Source organism: Oncorhynchus masou, chromosome 24 (genome assembly GCF_036934945.1).
Source record: "Oncorhynchus masou masou isolate Uvic2021 chromosome 24, UVic_Omas_1.1, whole genome shotgun sequence".
In the NCBI taxonomy this organism is placed as follows: Eukaryota; Metazoa; Chordata; class Actinopteri; order Salmoniformes; family Salmonidae; genus Oncorhynchus; species Oncorhynchus masou.
The window spans coordinates 75,711,480-75,729,792 of NC_088235.1; the positions used below are offsets into that span (position 1 = coordinate 75,711,480).

An 18,313-nucleotide genomic window follows, 5' to 3' on the forward strand; every position below is an offset into this window, starting at 1 on the left:
AATAAGGTCTAGCGAACCTACCGGTTTCAAGTGGAAAAAGCATTACTTTATTTGGTGTTGGTGTGGTGTTATTTCTGTCATCTACAACTTGATAAGCGCTAGTTAAATGTGTAATCTGTCTGGATAAGGAAACTATAAATTACACTTGTTTTAGATATATTTTACCTTCCAATTGCTGGAGACAAATGTGAAACCAGTCATATATGGCTTCAAACTGAAGTATATCAACTTTCCCAAAGTAAAGTTCATGAAAGGCTGTGCTATTATGCAGAATTTAAATTGCACAGCCTTTTAACTCATAGCTGGGCACTCGGATGTCTTAATTATAGGCTACCACGACTTTCTGTTTCCTATTTCTATCATGTTAAATATTAGCCACTATCCGTATCGACCGTCAGTAGGCTTAATAACACACATATTCAACTGCCAGTTTACTGTTAGTTCCCTTCAGTTGGTATAGCATACATTATCATTCCATTTAATTACATTGTTTTGTTTACCTGCATTTGTTTCCTCTGTAAACGCTGTCATGGCCATGTGGTTGTTGCTGAGGATCATTAGCAACAGTTAGGCTAATTAAATCGTTATGGAGTGGAGTGCAGACCAGGCATTAACAGTTTGAAGCCTACGCATGGCACAATACTTGGCTGTCATCACACAGTACCATGGCGAGTGCATGCAACAGACGAGGGTATAGTCTACTATTGTACACTATTCTCCCTATTATAATTCAATGTACACTACTCTTCCAACATTACCATGGGTTAAATAACAATGTGGCAATTTTCTGAATGAATCAAACCACTGTTTTCTTTTCCGCGTAAAGGCTCTCCAAACCTGTTTTTTATGATTTCATAAATACTTTCCTAGCCCTAAATAATCTACAAGATCAGAGTATTTTGAATCTACCAAGTGGTGCTGAAACAGAGAATGATATGCATATATTTAGATGGCTTTCTTTCATTGATCACTAATATTCAATATATTCTATTGAGTCTGTCAACAAAATACTAACTAGAAGTTACACCATATTTAAAGAGATGGCTTAAGATAAATGCACTGAAAATTCTATTGAATGACAAGGGAAGCATGCCTGCAAAGCCCTTTACGTTCCTTCATAAGGTACGTCTGAATACTAACTATTCAGTGTGTATGAAAGGTGTGCATAAGAAAGGCATAATTTCTTAAGTCCAAATCGGGCCCTATATAGCCTTTAATCAAAAGTAGTGCACTATATAGGAGATAGGGTGCCATTACAGACACAACCATGCACTGTTCAGCTGGGAGCCATGCGTTCCAGAATGTGGGGGTGTAGATGGAATGTCCTCCCAGTCTTCCTTTGGGCAGAGGTTTGTGCATGCTGTATTAGAACTGTAGCTGAACGGGTTGGACTTGGTATGAGTCAAAGTCCTCGAGGGTTGTATCTAAAGGGAGAGGGAGAGATGATAGGTCGATACGGAATCCTTGCATGGCAATAGGCTTAACTACATGAGTCGTGTAAGTTAGTTGGTGTCTGTCAAGTACATCCAAATGTCTACAATACAATACCAAACATCCAACGGACCAATATACATAATTAAGACTCAAACTTCTCTCTCTAAAGCCTCAAACTAGTATGTGTACCGAGTGGTCATTTAAATGCAGTCTACTGTATATACTGTATGCCTTTAGAAAGTATTCATACCCCTTGACTTATTACACATTTTGTTTTTCAAAATGGATTATATTTTTTTCTCTGCAAATTTAGTGAAAATGAAATACAGAAATATCTCACTTAAACATTTACACCCTGTTGATATGACACTACAAATTGAGCTCTGGTGCATCTAATTTCCATAGACCATCACTGATGTCACTACAACTTGATTGGAGTCCACCCATGGCCAATTCAAGTGTTTGGACATGATTTAGAAAGAAACACACTTGTCTATATAAAAAGGTCCCACAGTTTACAGTGCATGTCAGAGCAGAAACTATAACATGAAATCCAAGGAATTGTCCGCAGATCTCCAAGATGAGGCATATACTGTATCTGGAGAAGGGTATGAAACTATTTCTAGAGTGTTGAAAGTTTTCTAAAGCACAGTGGTCTCCATATGGAACTACCCAGACTGCCTAGAGCTGGCCATCTGACCAAACTCAGCAACTGGGCAAGAAGGACCTTGACCAAGAACCCAATGACTACTCTGACAGAACTACAGAGTTCCTTGGCTGAAATGGGAGAACCTGCCAGAAGGGAGCCAATCTGGACTTCCGGGGCGGCAGGGTAGCCTAGTGGTTAGAGCGTTGGACTAGTAACCGGAAGGTTGCGAGTTCAAACCCCCGAGCCGTCAAGGTACAAATCTGTCGTTCTGCCCCTGAACAGGCAGTTAACCCACTGTTCCCAGGCTGTCATTGAAAATAAGAATGTGTTCTTAACTGACTTGCCTGGTTAAATAAAGGTAAAATTAAAAAATTAAATGGGAGAGTGGTCAGACGGAAGCCACACATGACAGCATGCCTGGATCTTGCATAAAGGCACATGAAGGAGATCATAATTCAAAAGACTCTGTGGTCTGATGAGACAAATTTCTTTGGCCTGAATGCAAAGTGCCATGTCTGGAGAACCAGGCAAAGTTCATAACCCATCTAACACCATCCCTACCGTGAAGCATGCTATGGGAATGCCTTTCAACGGCAGGGACTGGGAGATTGACGGAACAGCGAGTGGAGCAAAATACAGGCAAATCCTTAATGAGAACCCACTTCAGACAGTGGAGGCTCCTCAGAGGAGGACCATCCTCCTCACAGAATTTCATAAAAATAGTGAAACAAAGACACTAAATATATTCACGTCACCAAATAATTGATTGAAACACATTGTTTTGCAATGAAGGTCTACAGCACTCTAGGGTAGCATCATGGTGTAGCCGAAAGACAGGTAATGTCCATCCTCCTCTGGGTACATTGACTTCAATACAAAACCTAGGTGGTTCTCACCCCCTTCCATAGACTTACACCATAATTATGTCAACTTCCAGAGGACGTCCTCTAACCTACCAGAGCTCTTATGACATGAACTGACATGTTGTCCACCCAATCAAAGGATCAGCGAATAAATATATACTGAAAAAATATATAAATGCAACATGCAACAATTTCAACGATTTTACTGAGTTACAGGTCATATAGGCAAAACAGTCCATTTAAATAAATGCATTCGGCTCTAATTTATGGATTTCACATGTATGGGCAGGGGCGCAGCCATGGGTGGGCCTGGGAGGGCATATACCAAACCACCTGGGAGACAGGCCCACTCGCTGGGGAGTCAGTCCCAGCCAATCAGAATTAATTTTTCCCCACAAAAGTTTTTTTTTCATTCAGACAGAAATACTCATCAGCTATCCAGGTGGCTGGTCTCAGACGAGTCCGCAGGTGAAGAAGCCGGGTGTAGAGGTCCTGGGCTGGCGTGGTTACACGGGCTCTGTGTAACCATTCAATTAACATTCAATTCTCTGGCAACAGCTCTAGTGGACATTCCTGCAGTCATATAGAGTGGCCTTTTATTGTCCCCAGCACAAGGTGCACCTGTATAATGATCATGCTGTTTAATCAGCTTCTTGATATGCCACACTTGTCAGGTAGATGGATTATCTTGGCAAAAGAAAAATGCTCACTAACAGGGATGGAAAGAGAAATTGAGAAATAAGCTTTTTGTTCATATGGAAAAATTTTAGGATATTTTATTTCAGTTCATGGGACAAACACTACATGTTGCATTTATATTTTTGTTCAGGATAGTACTGAAAACATAAACTACAGCTAGCTAGCAAAAATGAAAGAGAAGCGAGAGCGAGAAGTAGCTATCTTTCTGTCTTCGGTTGCAACACTCACTACCAAGTTAAAAACTGCCTCTGGAAGCAATGTCTGTCAAAGAACTGTTCGTCGGGAGCTTAATGAAATAGGTTTCCATGGCCGAGCAGCCGCACACAAGCCTAAGAACACCATAAGCAATGCCAAGCATCGGCTGGAGTAGTGTACAGCTCGCCGCCATTGGATTCTGGAGCAGGGGAAATGCGTTCTCTGGAGTGATGAATCACGCTTCTCCATCTGGCAGTCCGGCGGATTAATCTGGGAAAACGCTACCTGCTACCTGGGGGTATCTGTACTTCACTTTACTATTTATAATTGACAACTTTTACTTTTACTTCACTACATTCCTAAAGAAAATTGCACTTTTTACTCCATACATTTTCCCCGACACCCAAAAATACTTGTTACATTTTGAATGCTCAACAGGGCAGGAAAATGGTCCAATTCATTCACTTATCAAGAGAACATTCATGGTCATCCCTACTGCTTCTGATCTGGCAGACTCATTAAACACAAATTCTGTGTTTGTAAATTATGTCTGAGTGTTGGAGTGTGCCCCTGGCTATCCGTCAATAAAAGAGGAAAGGAAATTGTGCTGACTGGTTTACTTAAAATAAGGAATCTTTTATTATTTATACTTTTACTGTTGAAACTTAAGTACATTTTAGCAATTCTATTTACTTTAGATACTTAAGTATATTTAAAACCAAATACATTTAGACTTTTACCTAAGTAGTAATTTACTGGGTGACTTTCACTTGAGTCATTTCCTATTAAGGTATCTTTACTATTACTCAAGTATGACAATTGAGTACTTTTTACACCACTGATAACCATACCTGAATTTGTCCAATAGATACTATCATTTGCATCTTTTGGACTAATGATTACACCCTAGATCAGCTAGATGCAGGCAAGATTGTGCAAGGCAGTATTGAATTTGTCAATGTCTGTCACCTTGATTACTCAAATTTCTCTCCACCTGTGCACCTACAGTGGGGCAAAAAAAGTATTTAGTCAGCCACAAATTGTGCAAGTTCTCCCACTTAAAAAGATGAGAGAGACCTGTAATTTTCATCATAGGTACACTTCAACTATGACAGACAAAATGAGAAGAAAAAAATCCAGAAAATCACATTGTAGGATTTTTTATGAATTTATTTGCAAATTATGGTGGAAAATAAGTATTTGGTCACCTACAAACAAGCAAGATTTCTGGCTCTCACAGACCTGTAAATTCTTTTTAAGAGGCTCCTCTGTCCCCCACTCGTTACCTGTATTAATGGCACCTGTTTGAACTTGTTATCAGTATAAATGACACCTGTCTACAACCTCAAACAGTCACACTCCAAACTCCACAATGGCCAAGACCAAAGAGCTGTCTAAGGACACCAGAAACAAAACTGTAGACCTGCACCAGGCTGGGAAGACTGAATCTGCAATAGGTAAGCAGCTTGGTTTGAAGAAATCAACTGTGGGAGCAATTATTAGGAAATTGAAGACATACAAGACCACTGATAATCTCCCTCGATCTGGGGCTCCACGCAAGATCTCACCCCGTGGGGTCAAAATAATCACAAGAACGGTGAGCAAAAATCCCAGAACCACATGGGGAGACCTAGTGAATGACCTGCAGAGAGCTGGGACCAAAGTAACAAAGCTTACCATCAGTAACACACTACGTGTCCAGGCCCGTCTGAGGTTTGCTTGAGAGCATTTGGATGATAAATTCATTAAAAATCCTACGTGATTATCTGGATTTTTTTTCCCTCATTTTGTCTGTCATAGTTGAAGTGTACCTATGATGAAAATTACAGGCCTCTCTCATCTTTTTAAGTGGGATAACTTGCACAATTGGTGGCTGACAATATTTTTTTGCCCCACTGTATGTTGTAAACTTTAATTCATAGGCTAGGTTGTAGAAACCTCATGATGGGTATAGGGAAAATCTGAGTATCATGTAGTAACCTAAACCTATCAATGTTCTATTGAGCTGGGTGAATGGAATATGAATGACAGTCATCCAATATGCTGTAATAGAAATAAGGCCATGCTCATGGAAAAAAAGAATCATCCTCCTTCATCTTAAATGACGCCGACCGGCACAGAGTGCAAACAACCTTTGACTGTGACGAAGATTTACAAGCATGTAGCCAAAGCACCGCTCGATTGGCTTCAGAACAAGAATGTGAATGCCCTTGAGAGACGCAGTCAAAGCCCAGACTTGAATCCCATTGAAAATATGTGGAAAGAATTGAAGGCTGCTGTTCACCGCCACTCCCCATCTGACTTAACGGGGCTTGAGAAAATCTGCACGACTCCACGCCGCCAAAGGTCCTTCTACAAAGTATTGACTCAGGGGTGTGAATACTTATGTAAATTAAATATTTCTGTATTTCATTTTCAATTTAAAAAAATACATCTACAAACATAATTTCACTTCGTCATTATGGGATATTGTGGGTAGATAGGGGAGGGGAAAAAATATATTTAATCCATTATGAATTCAGGCTGTAACACAACAATATGTGGAATAAGTCAATGGGGTATGAATACTTTCCGAAGGCACTGTAAATGCACTGTAAATGCAGCCACAGTGTCACTGAATGACAATGAGAATGGATAGAAGCAGGCACAAAACACAAGTAAATGTAGATCCTCTTTTGCCAGAGAGCAGTATTATCCATTTCTCAATACAGGAATTCTATTATCAGGATGCTGCAATGCAATACTTCTCTAATTGATTCCCTAAGGTCCCCATCCTCCTCTACTTCCTGCTTGTGAGAAGGGTATTCTAATAAGGGGGGTGGGGTTGTCATTAGTGTGCTGCTCACCATTGCAGCGATAGCGTAGGTTAGCCCAGATTATGTTCTCCTGGGAGAAGCAGAAGACACCCAGTCTGCCTCCTCTCATGGTGGTGTCTATGATGATACCTGTGTCTGCCACTATCTGAGGACCCTCAAAGAAACGCACTCTGAAGATGACACACACATGCATAGAGCGAGACCAGTTAGGAATACCAAAATATGACAAAGGTTGCGTTTACACAGGCAGTTCAATTCGGATCTTTTAACAAATCAAATCAGAATTTTTACCAATCATTTTGCCAAAGATCAGAATTAGGCTGCCTGTGTTAATGCAGCCAAAATAAGACCATCTCCAACCCGAATAGTTGTGTCACGACTGGATGATGTAACCTATTGTGGTAAAGAATACAATATGGATAGTATGATGTATGTATGATGATGATGATGTATGATGATAAGAGAACATGCACAATAGTAATTTCATGTTGTTCAAGTTCAACAGTATGTGGTCGCATATGTCAGTCCAGTTGCACACATAATGCCACAAATTGTAATTTTAAGGTCCAATGCAGCCGTTTTTACCTCAATATCAAATCATTTCTGGGTAGCAATTAAATACCTTACTGTGATTGTTTTCTGTTAAAATAGTTTAAAACATGAACAAAAATAGCTTCTTAGCAACGAGCAATTTCTCAAACAAGAATTTAGCTCGGACTGTCTGGGAGTGGTTTGAGTGGGGAGTGGAAAACTGGACATTTGCTGTTATTGGCAGAGAGGTTTGGATCTCTCTTTCTTATTGGTCTATTAATTAATTTACCGCATGGTGATGGCACCATGGAAGATCAAAACTCCCTCCCACTAAAACAGGCTAAAATTTCAGTCTGTCTTTTCAAAAAGCTTTTACACTAAAATGGTATTATTTACATTTTTACAGTATCATTCCAACCTCACAGTGTGGAACTATATATAAAATATAGGAATCACATTTTTGACTGCACTGGGCCTTTAATGTATTATGAAAGGAGAAGGTCACGCCATCGTTGGCAAACTGCACCAAAAGCCATCAGACGCCTACAAGGTGTGTCTGATAGCAGCGCACTACCTGATGTAGCCATCTTGGGGCCTGTGTTGCAAGAACCAGCGGTAGGAAGTCTTGTCCTTCCAGCCCACGTTGCGGACGTCTTTCCACAGCAGCTTCACCTGGTCACTGGTGTCGCCAGTGTGCCACAGGGAGTTACGTAGATTCTCCCCTGGTCCCGTGTTGGACTTCACAGCCTAGTCGACAACACAATTGCACAGGCAGCACTTTTACAGAACTGTAGATCTCTTCCAATGTATCAATCTGGGCAGGTGTATTTATATGTAAACTCAAAATGTATCTATTTTCCGTTGAGCTGTTTTTAGTCCAGGGGTAGACTTAATATTAGGTAACTGGCCCTATGAGTATTACTTAGAAAGGGCTAGATGTGTGTAGGTCAGTCTATTAATAGAGTAGTGGCATGTTTGCATGAATTTGAACAGATGTATATAGGATCTTAATTTGATTACCCTGTAGTTGGAGGAATTCAAGGTTTAAAAAGGCTTCTAGATTTTGCAATTTCTATTTAACATTTTAGACTTGATTTGCCCTAACAAAAAATGTAAAGTCATACAAAAATGTCCATGAATTATAATAAAAAATGCATAAATATTTTCTGGGTAGCAATTAAGTACCTTACTGTGGTTGTTTTAAATTAAAACGGTCAAAAAGAAGGAAGAAAATGCTTCTTAACAAAGAGCAATTTCTCAATCAAAGAATTTTGCTAGGACTGTCTGGGAGTGATTTGAGTGGGGTGGGGAAAACTGAAAATTTGCTATAATTGTAATAGAAAAAACAGAAAAATATGAAATATTAAAACGTTGTGTTTACTCTACGTCTGATTAAATCACCATAGGAGCATATCAGAGTTGCGGATGTTCCTTCCCAATTATGTTGAACCAACGTGGAATAGACGTTGAATTGACGTCTGTGCCCAGTGATGTTTTTTCTTCCATTAATTATAATCCACACAATAACTCAAATTTCCAGTTGCTGCAGGATTATTGTCCTGCCGTGAGAACACAAGTGACTTTTACTACATGACTAGATAATAGTCATATAAGATGTGCATGTAGGTTTTTCTGTACCTTCAGTTGGATCCCTGGTTCTGCCACAGCTCTGAATGGATTGGCCTGCCAATAGATTTGCTCAATCTGTTTCCACATCACCACGTAGAAGGAGGAAGAGTCCTGGTAGCCAAAGATGAACCCTGCATAGTCGTCGTCCGTTATGGTATTCACATGGAAAGTCCCTTCGAAGTCAACACCGTTGAAAGCTGTGTAACCTTGAAGGAATGGCGTGAGTTTGGGTTAGGACGCGTTTGAGAACGTCATGTACAACTCGGTTTATTGAATGAATCCGACTTGAGACAGAGTGATTGTTGCTCTTACCAACAGCCAGTCCAGGGTCACTGTTCATAGTTTGGACAATCTCTCTTCCCTGTGGAAAGAGAAACAGAGAAGATTATAGAACTTAAGCAGTTAACATGTCTCTTCCCACTGGTGACACATTGGATGAATCAACATTGTTTCCACCTCATTTCAACGAACCAACGTGGAATAGACGTTGAACTGACATCTATTCACAGTAGGTTGGCACTGATTTGTATCTACTGTAACTTGGACTTATTGTATAAGATTTAATGCATGCATCAATACAGATTTGATGACCCTTTTATTGCTGAGAATTCTCCTGCATAGCAGGAAATGCAAACTTGAAGTCTTTTTGAGTTTTAAAAAGGCTTCTAACATTTAGAATTTCCACTTAGAAATTTCAGACTTGATTTGACCTAACAAAAAATGTATCAACCCCTACAAAAATTGCTACAGGATTGTTATCCTATTATAACAAACTGGCTGAAACTATGATCCAACATCTGCATACACATACCTGATCGAGCACCACCCAGTTAGGGTCTATCTGTGCGTCTCCCTCTGGGTCCAGCACCACTGTCTGGTATGCCCTGAAGTCTGTGAGAGTGACCTCAGCGTTCTCCGGGCACACATCGATGCTGTCGATGATGGTGTTGTTGTCAAAGTCGTTCTCACATACATTCCCAACACCATCACCTGTAACAAGGAGATTCACGCAATATGTGACTTTTAAGTCACTGGACAATATTACTGTCAACATTACACGGATATATTGGAGAACTTTGTGGAAACTAGACTGAAAAAGTGCTGAACTCACCGTCAGAGTCCTCCTGCAGAGGGTTGGGAATGAGGCGACAGTTGTCCGGTCCCGGGGGCAGAAAGTCAGGAATACCATCATCATCATCGTCATCGTCACACTCGTCCCCCAGGCCGTCCTTGTCCGTGTCCAGCTGGGAGCTGTTGATGACTGCAGGGCAGTTGTCCTGAGAGTCCTGGTGACCGTCACCATCACTGAGAACAGTAGAGAAAAGGAGACCATTTTACAGTTCTCCCCACTGTTGTGGGATTCTGAAAGTTGATGTGTCAAACCCAAGTCATTACATAACATATAAAATAAGTCATGGCGTACCAATAGATTGGAACGCCACGCACAGGTCGACACTGGTTAAAGGCAAGGAGGTAACAAGAACGCTAGTAACACCGCTATACCTGTCCTTATTGGTGTCACAAGGGTCTCCGATCAAATCGTTGTCCATATCCAACTGTATCAAACACAAAAAATATCACTCGAACATCGACATAGTTTGTCATTCTGGTAGAACATGCAGTAATGACTAGGATTAATACAAGTACAGCTAAACATGGAAATCAGAAACCAGACCTGGTCAGGGTTTTGAACATAGGGGCAACTGTCACAAGCATCTCCGACTTTGTCCCCATCTCGATCCTTCTGGTTAGCATTGGGAACCCTTTTGCAGTTGTCCAGATTATTGGGGATTCCTAGAAGGAGGTAACAGTAGTTGACATGTCAATTGACATGAATGACCGCAATGGCAGAATTAGGCTTGTCACGGTCAAAACCTCGACATGCATACTTACTGTCGCCATCAATGTCTTCGTCACATTCGTCACCCAGTCTATCAACATCAGTGTCTTTCTGGTCGTTGTTTTTAATCATACGGCAGTTGTCACAGGCGTCTCCAAAGTCGTCTTCGTCCACATTTCTTTGGTTGACATTTGGTACCAGCACACAGTTGTCCTACCAAAGAGGCATCAGAGCCTGTCTTTACACTAAGATACAAAATCAGTGTAAAGACCTGTCGTAAACATGACACAGCAAAAAATCAGTTGCTGGAGAAAGAGATCAGTAACCTGTGTATTTAGGATTCCATCGCCATCTGCATCCTCATCACAGGCGTCTCCTTTGCCATCCTTGTCTACATCCTCTTGGCCAGAGTTGGGTACTGTTAGACAGTTATCCTAAAAGTATGTATATAAAGCATATGACAATGACTTAGTTTTTCCACTTTATTTTTCCTTTGCGTTCAAAATAGTATAGTCGTGGACTTCCATAGCCTTTTCAAGGGCATTCAAGTGTATTACCTTGGCACAGTTCCTCTCGGTGCATTCCAGTTTCTCATCAGGGAAGCCATCAATGTCAATGTCAGAGCTGCAGAAGTAGCCATTGCCAGCCCATCCCACCCCACACTGTGAATCAGGATCAAGTCAAAGTTATGGACTGTACTCTATTGAATATGGAATGTCAATTTGCATTCAATTCCATTTCAGCTACAGCAGCTGAATCAATAACGAGCAATCTGTATCCAAAAGAATGCTATAGACAACATGTATAAGGAGTAGTATACATTTAGGCTGTATTCAAATTCACATTGATCTATTGCAACAGAATTGTATCACATTACCTGACACTCTATTTTCCCATCTCGTTGGACAATGCACTCTCCGCTGGCATGGCAGGGGTTGAGCTGGCCATTACCACACGCTCTCTCAGGCTTACAGCCCTTGCGCTGATCCCCCACATAGCCTGCCTTACAGGAGCCACACTTAAACGAGCCCTGACAACAACACGCACAACCACCACAGCAGAAACTTAGTTCCCCCCCCCCTAAAAACCTCAGAGAGGAAAGACCTCTGGATTTCCTAATGAGATATATATTTGAGTGGCATCGACTTTTAATGATAATTACAGGTGTGTTCACACAGTTGGAATTTTCCATACAACCTCCATTCTTGGGTCCTTCGCACTCATTGATGTCCTTACAGACCTGGGTAGGATTCAAATACAAAAGAAAGCCCTAATGCATAAATCTTCCATCTTCAAGCAAAACCTTGCATGTTGCCAGCAAGTCGTTCCATGTAATTTCAGCAAGCCATGATACACACTATCTCAGATTGTTCTGAAATTCTTTCTGTAGTTACAAACAGATAAGATTTTATCTCAGAAATGTTGCTTCATTGAGTGCATCCAAATTAGCCATTTTAATTTATAAGATTCTGTGTCCAATAATGTCCAATAAATATAGTTCCCAACATCCGATTTGGACCAAACTTTTTCCTAACAGTAAGTTAGACATTAGGAATCCCAGAAAATGGTCGACTGTCAATCACTGACCCTCTACACTCCATACCAAGTCCACCCCAACAACCAGTACACAGTGTCAGTTCTCTGTTTGACAAGTAGTATTAAACTGTGTATTGCTTTTCCATACTATGTAATGTATTCCCTGTGAATCTGGTCATGTTTTTTTCCCCCTGTTCAGAGAAATTAGTAATGTGAAAGTATCAGGTTTTACTACTGCACTGAACAAAAATATAAACGTGACATGTAAGGTGTGCATCCCATGTTTCATGAGCTGAAATAAAAGATCCCAGAAATGTTCCATACGCACAAATAGGTTATTTCTCTCAAATGTTGTGCACAAATTTATTTACATCCCTGTTAGTGAGCATTTCTCCTTTGCCAAGATAATCCATCCACCTGACAGGTGCTGCATATCAAGAAGATAATTAAGCAGCATGATCATTACACAGGTGCATCTTGTGCTGGGGACAGTAAAAGGCCACTCTATAATGTGCAGTTTTGTCACGCAACACAATGCCACAGATGTCTCAAGTTTTGAGGGAGCGTGCAATTGGCAAGCTGACTGCACGAATGTCCACCAGAGCTGTAGCCAGAGAATTGAACGTTAATTTCTCTACCATAAGTTACCTCCAATGTCGTATTAGAGAATTTGGAGGTATGTCCAACCGGCCTCACAACCGCAGAGCTCGTGTAACCACGCCAACCCAGGACCTCCACATCTGGCTTCTTCACAAGCAGGATCGTCTGAGAACAGTCACACGGACAGCTGATGAAACTGTGAATTTCTGCTCAAACTGTCTGAAACTGCCTCAGGGAATCTGACCTGCGTGCTCTTCACGGATTAATCCCGGTTTCAACTGTACTGGGCAGATGGCAGACAGCGTGTATGGTGGTTTGCTGATGTCAACGTTGTGAATAAAGCGCCCCACGGTGGAGGTGGGGTTATGGTATGGGCAGGCATAAGCTATGGACAACGAACACAATAGCATTTTATCGATGGCAATTTGAATGTACAGAGATACCGTGATGAGATCCTGAGGCTCATTGTCGTGTCATTCATCCGCCGCCATCACCTAATGTTTAAGGATGATAATGCACAGCTCAATGTCACAAGGATCTGTACACAATACCTGGAAGCTGAAAATGTCCCAGTTTTTCCATGGCCTGCATAGTCACCAGACATGTTGCCGATTGAGCATGTTTGAGATTCTCAGGATCGACGTGTACGACAGCGTGTTCCAGTTCCCGCCAATATCCCGCAACTTCGCACAGCCATTGAAGAGGAGTGGGACAACATTCCACAGGCCACAATCAACAGCCTGATCAAGACCATTGGTTACATCAGTTCCATGTTATGGTCTCTAATGAACTTCAATAGTAAAACACACACTTTATAGTATATTGCAGTTGTAATGGTATTGGATTGCGTTGGGTTCAATGTTGAATGTCACTAATCACAAATCACATGAAGAAATGTTTCCTGATCATTTTCAAAAACAGGCTGCCATGCAATTCAGTATTTTATTAGGGTTGTCACAACATTTTAATCCCTAGCCAAGTTCTCCATTATACAGTAGTTTTGGGCTTGTAGGAAAAGTCTTCATATGAGAATTGCATAGGAATAGCCCTCTCAAAGAGCTGCCACTTGTTGGACTATTCAAGGAGAGTTGGGTTGAGGACTGACTTGAATTGTGAGGATGACCATACACATTTTGTAATGAGACAAATCTATTGGTTTTCTACCCAAAGTTGCAAAGGAAATGTTTTGATCTATTTAATAAACACAAAAGACCAGCAAAATTGATTAAAGAATGTGGTGGTATAGCAGGAACAGAGGCATCTATTGGTCAAAACCTGGTACTTTCACACTACTTTATGGTAAATAATGCAAGTGACTTCATTGACTAATTTCTCTGAACAGGGGAAAAAAACATCACCAGATTCACAGCGAAAACATTTACATAGTATGGAGAAGCAGAACTGCAAGCCACAGCTTCATACTACTTGTCAAACATAGAGAACTGATACTGTATACTGGTTGTTGAGGTGGGATTGGTGTGTGTGTGTGTGTGTGTGGGGGGGGGGGGGCTTTTGACCCCCAAAAATGAATTCCTCTTACTCATTGGTAGGACGAAGTTTAGTATATATCGGATGTTGAGTACTATTTTATTAAATATCTGAATCCTATAAATCAAAATGACCAATTAGGGTGCAATCAATTAGCTTAATTTCGCAGAGATAAAATTATATTTCAAGACAATGTGTGTTTCAGGAATGCTAATTGTATCTGTTGCTAATTACCAAAACGATTTCAGAACAATCTGAGATGGCGGGTGTCGAAATCCTCTTTCTTGTGTTTTTTGAGGTGGAAAGGCCCCAAAGCCAAGCTCATAAGCTTCTTTGCTTGATTCGAAATTGCTACCTGTTTGTTGTTAGTGGCGTAGGAGAGGCCTATTCCCTGCACCCGGGGGCCAGTGTAGCCAGTGGGACAGGGGCCACAGCGGAACCCTGGAGAGGTGTTGATGCAGCGCACACCCATGTGGCAGGGCTTCACGACACACTACACACACAGGAGGAGAGCGGAGAGAGGGCAGTATAATGTACATGTTCAATATTTGAATTGGAATTTGCTATTTGCTATTGAGATAATCTAACAGTTGATTTAAAGAGTGACTGCCTTTTAAAAGCAACAAATCCATTTGAAAATGGGCTATGTGGCAGCAATATGAGCCAGAAACAGTTATTCTAGTGTCAATATTGACAACACAGTGTAAATAGGATAATTTGGTCATAAAGTCAGTCTACTCTAAAATGGAGTTTTAGGAACATCCGTGCATCACAACGGATAAATTAAGGTTGTGTTTTCATTTGACAGTGTCCATTTCCCCACTAACATGGGGTGAACAGCTGCAGTGATTGCTATTAATCCAATAGCATAGACAGTGAGACAGACCTTCCCAGCAGCTCCGACTTTGTTTACTTAAGAAACATGTTTTTTTTAGCTTGAGAAATACTGCACCAAACACCTTAGTTAGATGTAAAATTGCACAACTGAAACATCCTCTGCAAAAACATCAATATTAATTCACGATTTCTTGAGTTATCTTACAATTATTCTGGGGGTTTTGAGGAAGTTAAATAGGCTTCCACATTTACAGTGTGTCATGAGGGACAAACATCATTAACCAAACGTGGAATCGTCAGGAAACACACCGGCAAGACTGAAATCTAGGTTTTCAAATGAGCAACAGGAAAGCACACATGCCAATCCGGGTGTTCAGAGGCTCTTTAAAAACCTAACAATATACACAATAGTAACACGTACTGTGTAAATGATCGTATTTCAGTTTAGACCCACTACAGCAGAGTTTCCCCAGTGGCAGTGCGGGTGTTTTTATTTGGCCCCCCAAGTTTATTTGGCCCCCCTGAGCAAAAACAAATAATTATGTTGTATTATTCGGGGGGAATTTTCATTGTTGGACATAAAACACTGTAAAAACATCAAGAAATCAACTCAAAGTTATTTTAATTTTGGAAATCTGTTCCCGAAGTATTCCCACTCAAAATAGAAAGATGTGATTGCAGGTATACCAATGTAAGCAAGGTTTGAAATGATTATGATTTAGTCAAATATTATATCTGTTTGGGCTTATGTTCCTGCCCCCCATCCATCCACTCAAGAAGAAAACAGCTCGCGGCTGAATCTAGTTCAGGGTTTCCCAATGTCAGTCCATGGGACCCGAAGGGGTGCACGTTTTGGTTTTTGCCCTAGCAAAACACTAGCACTTGACTCCCGAGTGGTGCAGTGGTCTAAGACACTGCATCTCAGTGCAAGAGGCATCAATGCAGTACCTGGTTTGAATCCTGCTGTCATTGTAAGTAAGAATTTGTTCTTAACTGACTTGCCTAGTTAAATAAAAAATTAAAAAATACACAGCTGATTCAAATAATAAACGAATCATCAAGCTTTGAATTTGAATCAGCTGTTTAGTGTTAGGGCAAAAACCAAAACGTACATCCCGAGGACCGAGTTTGGGAAACACTGATAAAGTTGATGATCCCTGCACTACAGAATACTACGTGACATTTTTGGGATCCTGTCCTACCTCATCCACATGTGTGCAGTGGGTACCATTAACCTCCATGCCCTCGGGGCAGGGGTCACACTTGATGCCCCCGGCGGTCTCAATGCACGTTACCCCCATGTGGCAGGGGTTAGGGCACAGGAGGTGCGAGGGGGACCTTGCATGCCTAGGTGGGAGAGGATGATACACCAACCATCAACCAAGTAGACCTGGAGCACTCTCCTGTAAGATGTCTCCATCTACTGCAGGTTATGAAACATGGCATGTTCTATTTGTTTACATTTCCATTACAGATTAATTTACCATTACATATTCATACGTTTATGAATATTCACTGTACATCTTTTTAAAAAGTACATGAGAGCACAATGGTATGATTAATGTACCATATTTACATACAGTTGAGATAGCAATCATGCTGTTGATATTGATATATGTGTAATATACAGTGACTTCAGAAAGTATTCACACCCCTTGACTTTTTCCACCTTTTTCCAGCCTGATTTTAAAATGGATGACATTTAGATTTTTTGTGTCACTGGCCTACACACAATACACCATAATGTCAAAGTGGAATGATGTTTTTTGAATGTTTTACAAATTAATTAAAAATGAAAAGCTCAAATGTCTTGAGTCAATAAGTATTCAACCCCTTTGCTATGGAAAGGCTAAATAAGCTCCGGAGTAGAAATGTGCTTAACATGTCACGTAATTAGTTGCATGGACTCACTCTGTTTGCTTAACATAATTTTTTTATGACTACCTCATCTCTGTACCCCACACGCAATTATCTGTAAGGACCCTCAGTCAAGCAGTGAATTTCAAACAAAGATTCAACCACAAAGACCAGGCACATTTCGTAAAGAAGGGCACCTATTGGTGGATGGGTCAAAAAATTAAATAAATAAATAAATAAAAAGGCCTCCCGGGTGGCGCAGTGGTTAAGGGCGCTGTACTGCTGTGCCAGATGTGGCATCAGAGACTCTGGGTTCGCACCCAGGCTCTGTCGTAACCGTCCGCGACCGGGAGGTCCGTGGGGCGACGCACAATAGGCCTAGCGTCGCCCGGGTTAGGAAGGGGTTGTGCCGGTAGGGATGTCCTTGTCTCATCGCACACCAGCGACTCCTGTGGTGGGCCGGGCGCAGTGCACGCTAACCAAGGTTGCCAGGTGCACGATGTTTCCTCCGACACATTGGTGCGGCTGGCTTCTGGGTTGGATGCGCGCTGTGTTAAGAAGCAGTGCGGCTTGGTTGGGTTGTGTATCGGAGGACGCATGACTTTCAACCTTCGTCTCTCCCGAACCCGTATGGGAGTTGTTGCGATGAGACAAGATAGTAGCTACTAAAAACAATTGGATACCATGAAAACGGGGTGAAAAAAAAATGTAAATATATATATATATATATATATTTTTTTTTAAAGCAGACATTGAATATCCCTTTAAGCATGGTGAAGTCATTAATTACACATTGGATGATACATCAATACACAGAGTCATTACAAAGATACAGGAGTCCTTCCTAACTCACATGCCATAGAGAAAGGAAACAAATCAGAGATTTTACCATGAGGCCAATGGTGACTTAAATTAGTTACGGAGTTAAATGGCTGTGATAGGAGAAAACTGAGGAGGGATCAACAACATTGTAGTTACTCAACAATACTAAACTAATTGACATAGTGAAAAGAAGGAAACTTGTAAAGAATAATATTCCAAAACATGCACCCTGTCCTGGATACAAGTGTTTTGTTTGGGGCAAATCCAATACAACACATTACTGAGTACAACTCTCCATATTTTCAAGCATAATGGTGGCTGCATCATGTTATGGGTATGCTTGTAATGGTTAAGGACTGGGGAATTTTCAGGATTAAAAATAAATGGAATGGAGCTAAGCACAGGCAAAATTCTAGAGGAAAACCTGGTTCAGTCTGCTTTCCACCAGACACTGGGAGACCAGACACACCTTTCAACAGGACGAAAATCTAAAACACAAGGCCAAATCTCCACTAGT

The 18,313-nt window shown here is 41.0% G+C and overlaps 1 protein-coding gene across 1 annotated transcript; it reads right to left on the minus strand.

Moving 5' to 3' along the window:
• Nucleotides 1-39: 39 nt before the first annotated feature.
• Nucleotides 40-16,418, minus strand: LOC135511445 (thrombospondin-4-like). Its single transcript, XM_064932952.1, has 16 exons — nucleotides 16,320-16,418; nucleotides 14,636-14,773; nucleotides 12,841-12,957; nucleotides 11,534-11,686; nucleotides 11,214-11,318; nucleotides 10,983-11,090; nucleotides 10,710-10,869; nucleotides 10,492-10,610; nucleotides 10,320-10,372; nucleotides 9,928-10,121; nucleotides 9,628-9,806; nucleotides 9,129-9,177; nucleotides 8,826-9,022; nucleotides 7,762-7,934; nucleotides 6,687-6,826; nucleotides 40-1,424 (listed from the first exon to the last, which is right to left on the minus strand). Exons 1-16 carry the CDS (start codon nucleotides 16,416-16,418, stop codon nucleotides 1,366-1,368), a joined length of 2,043 nt encoding a protein of 680 aa, XP_064789024.1. The 3' UTR covers nucleotides 40-1,365.
• Nucleotides 16,419-18,313: the final 1,895 nt, after the last annotated feature.

What these genes read in the sequence shown, in the direction of transcription:
- LOC135511445 (XM_064932952.1), bottom strand. Translation starts at nt 16,418, where the DNA reads ATGGGGGTAACGTGCATTGAGACCGCCGGGGGCATCAAGTGTGACCCC. An exon ending in TGTGACACCAATAAGGACAG is followed by an intron (nt 10,122 to 10,319) that starts GTATAGCGGTGT and finishes TACTGTTCTCAG; the next exon opens with TGATGGTGACGGTCACCAGG. An exon ending in AACCAGGGATCCAACTGAAG is followed by an intron (nt 7,935 to 8,825) that starts GTACAGAAAAAC and finishes GTTGTCGACTAG; the next exon opens with GCTGTGAAGTCCAACACGGG.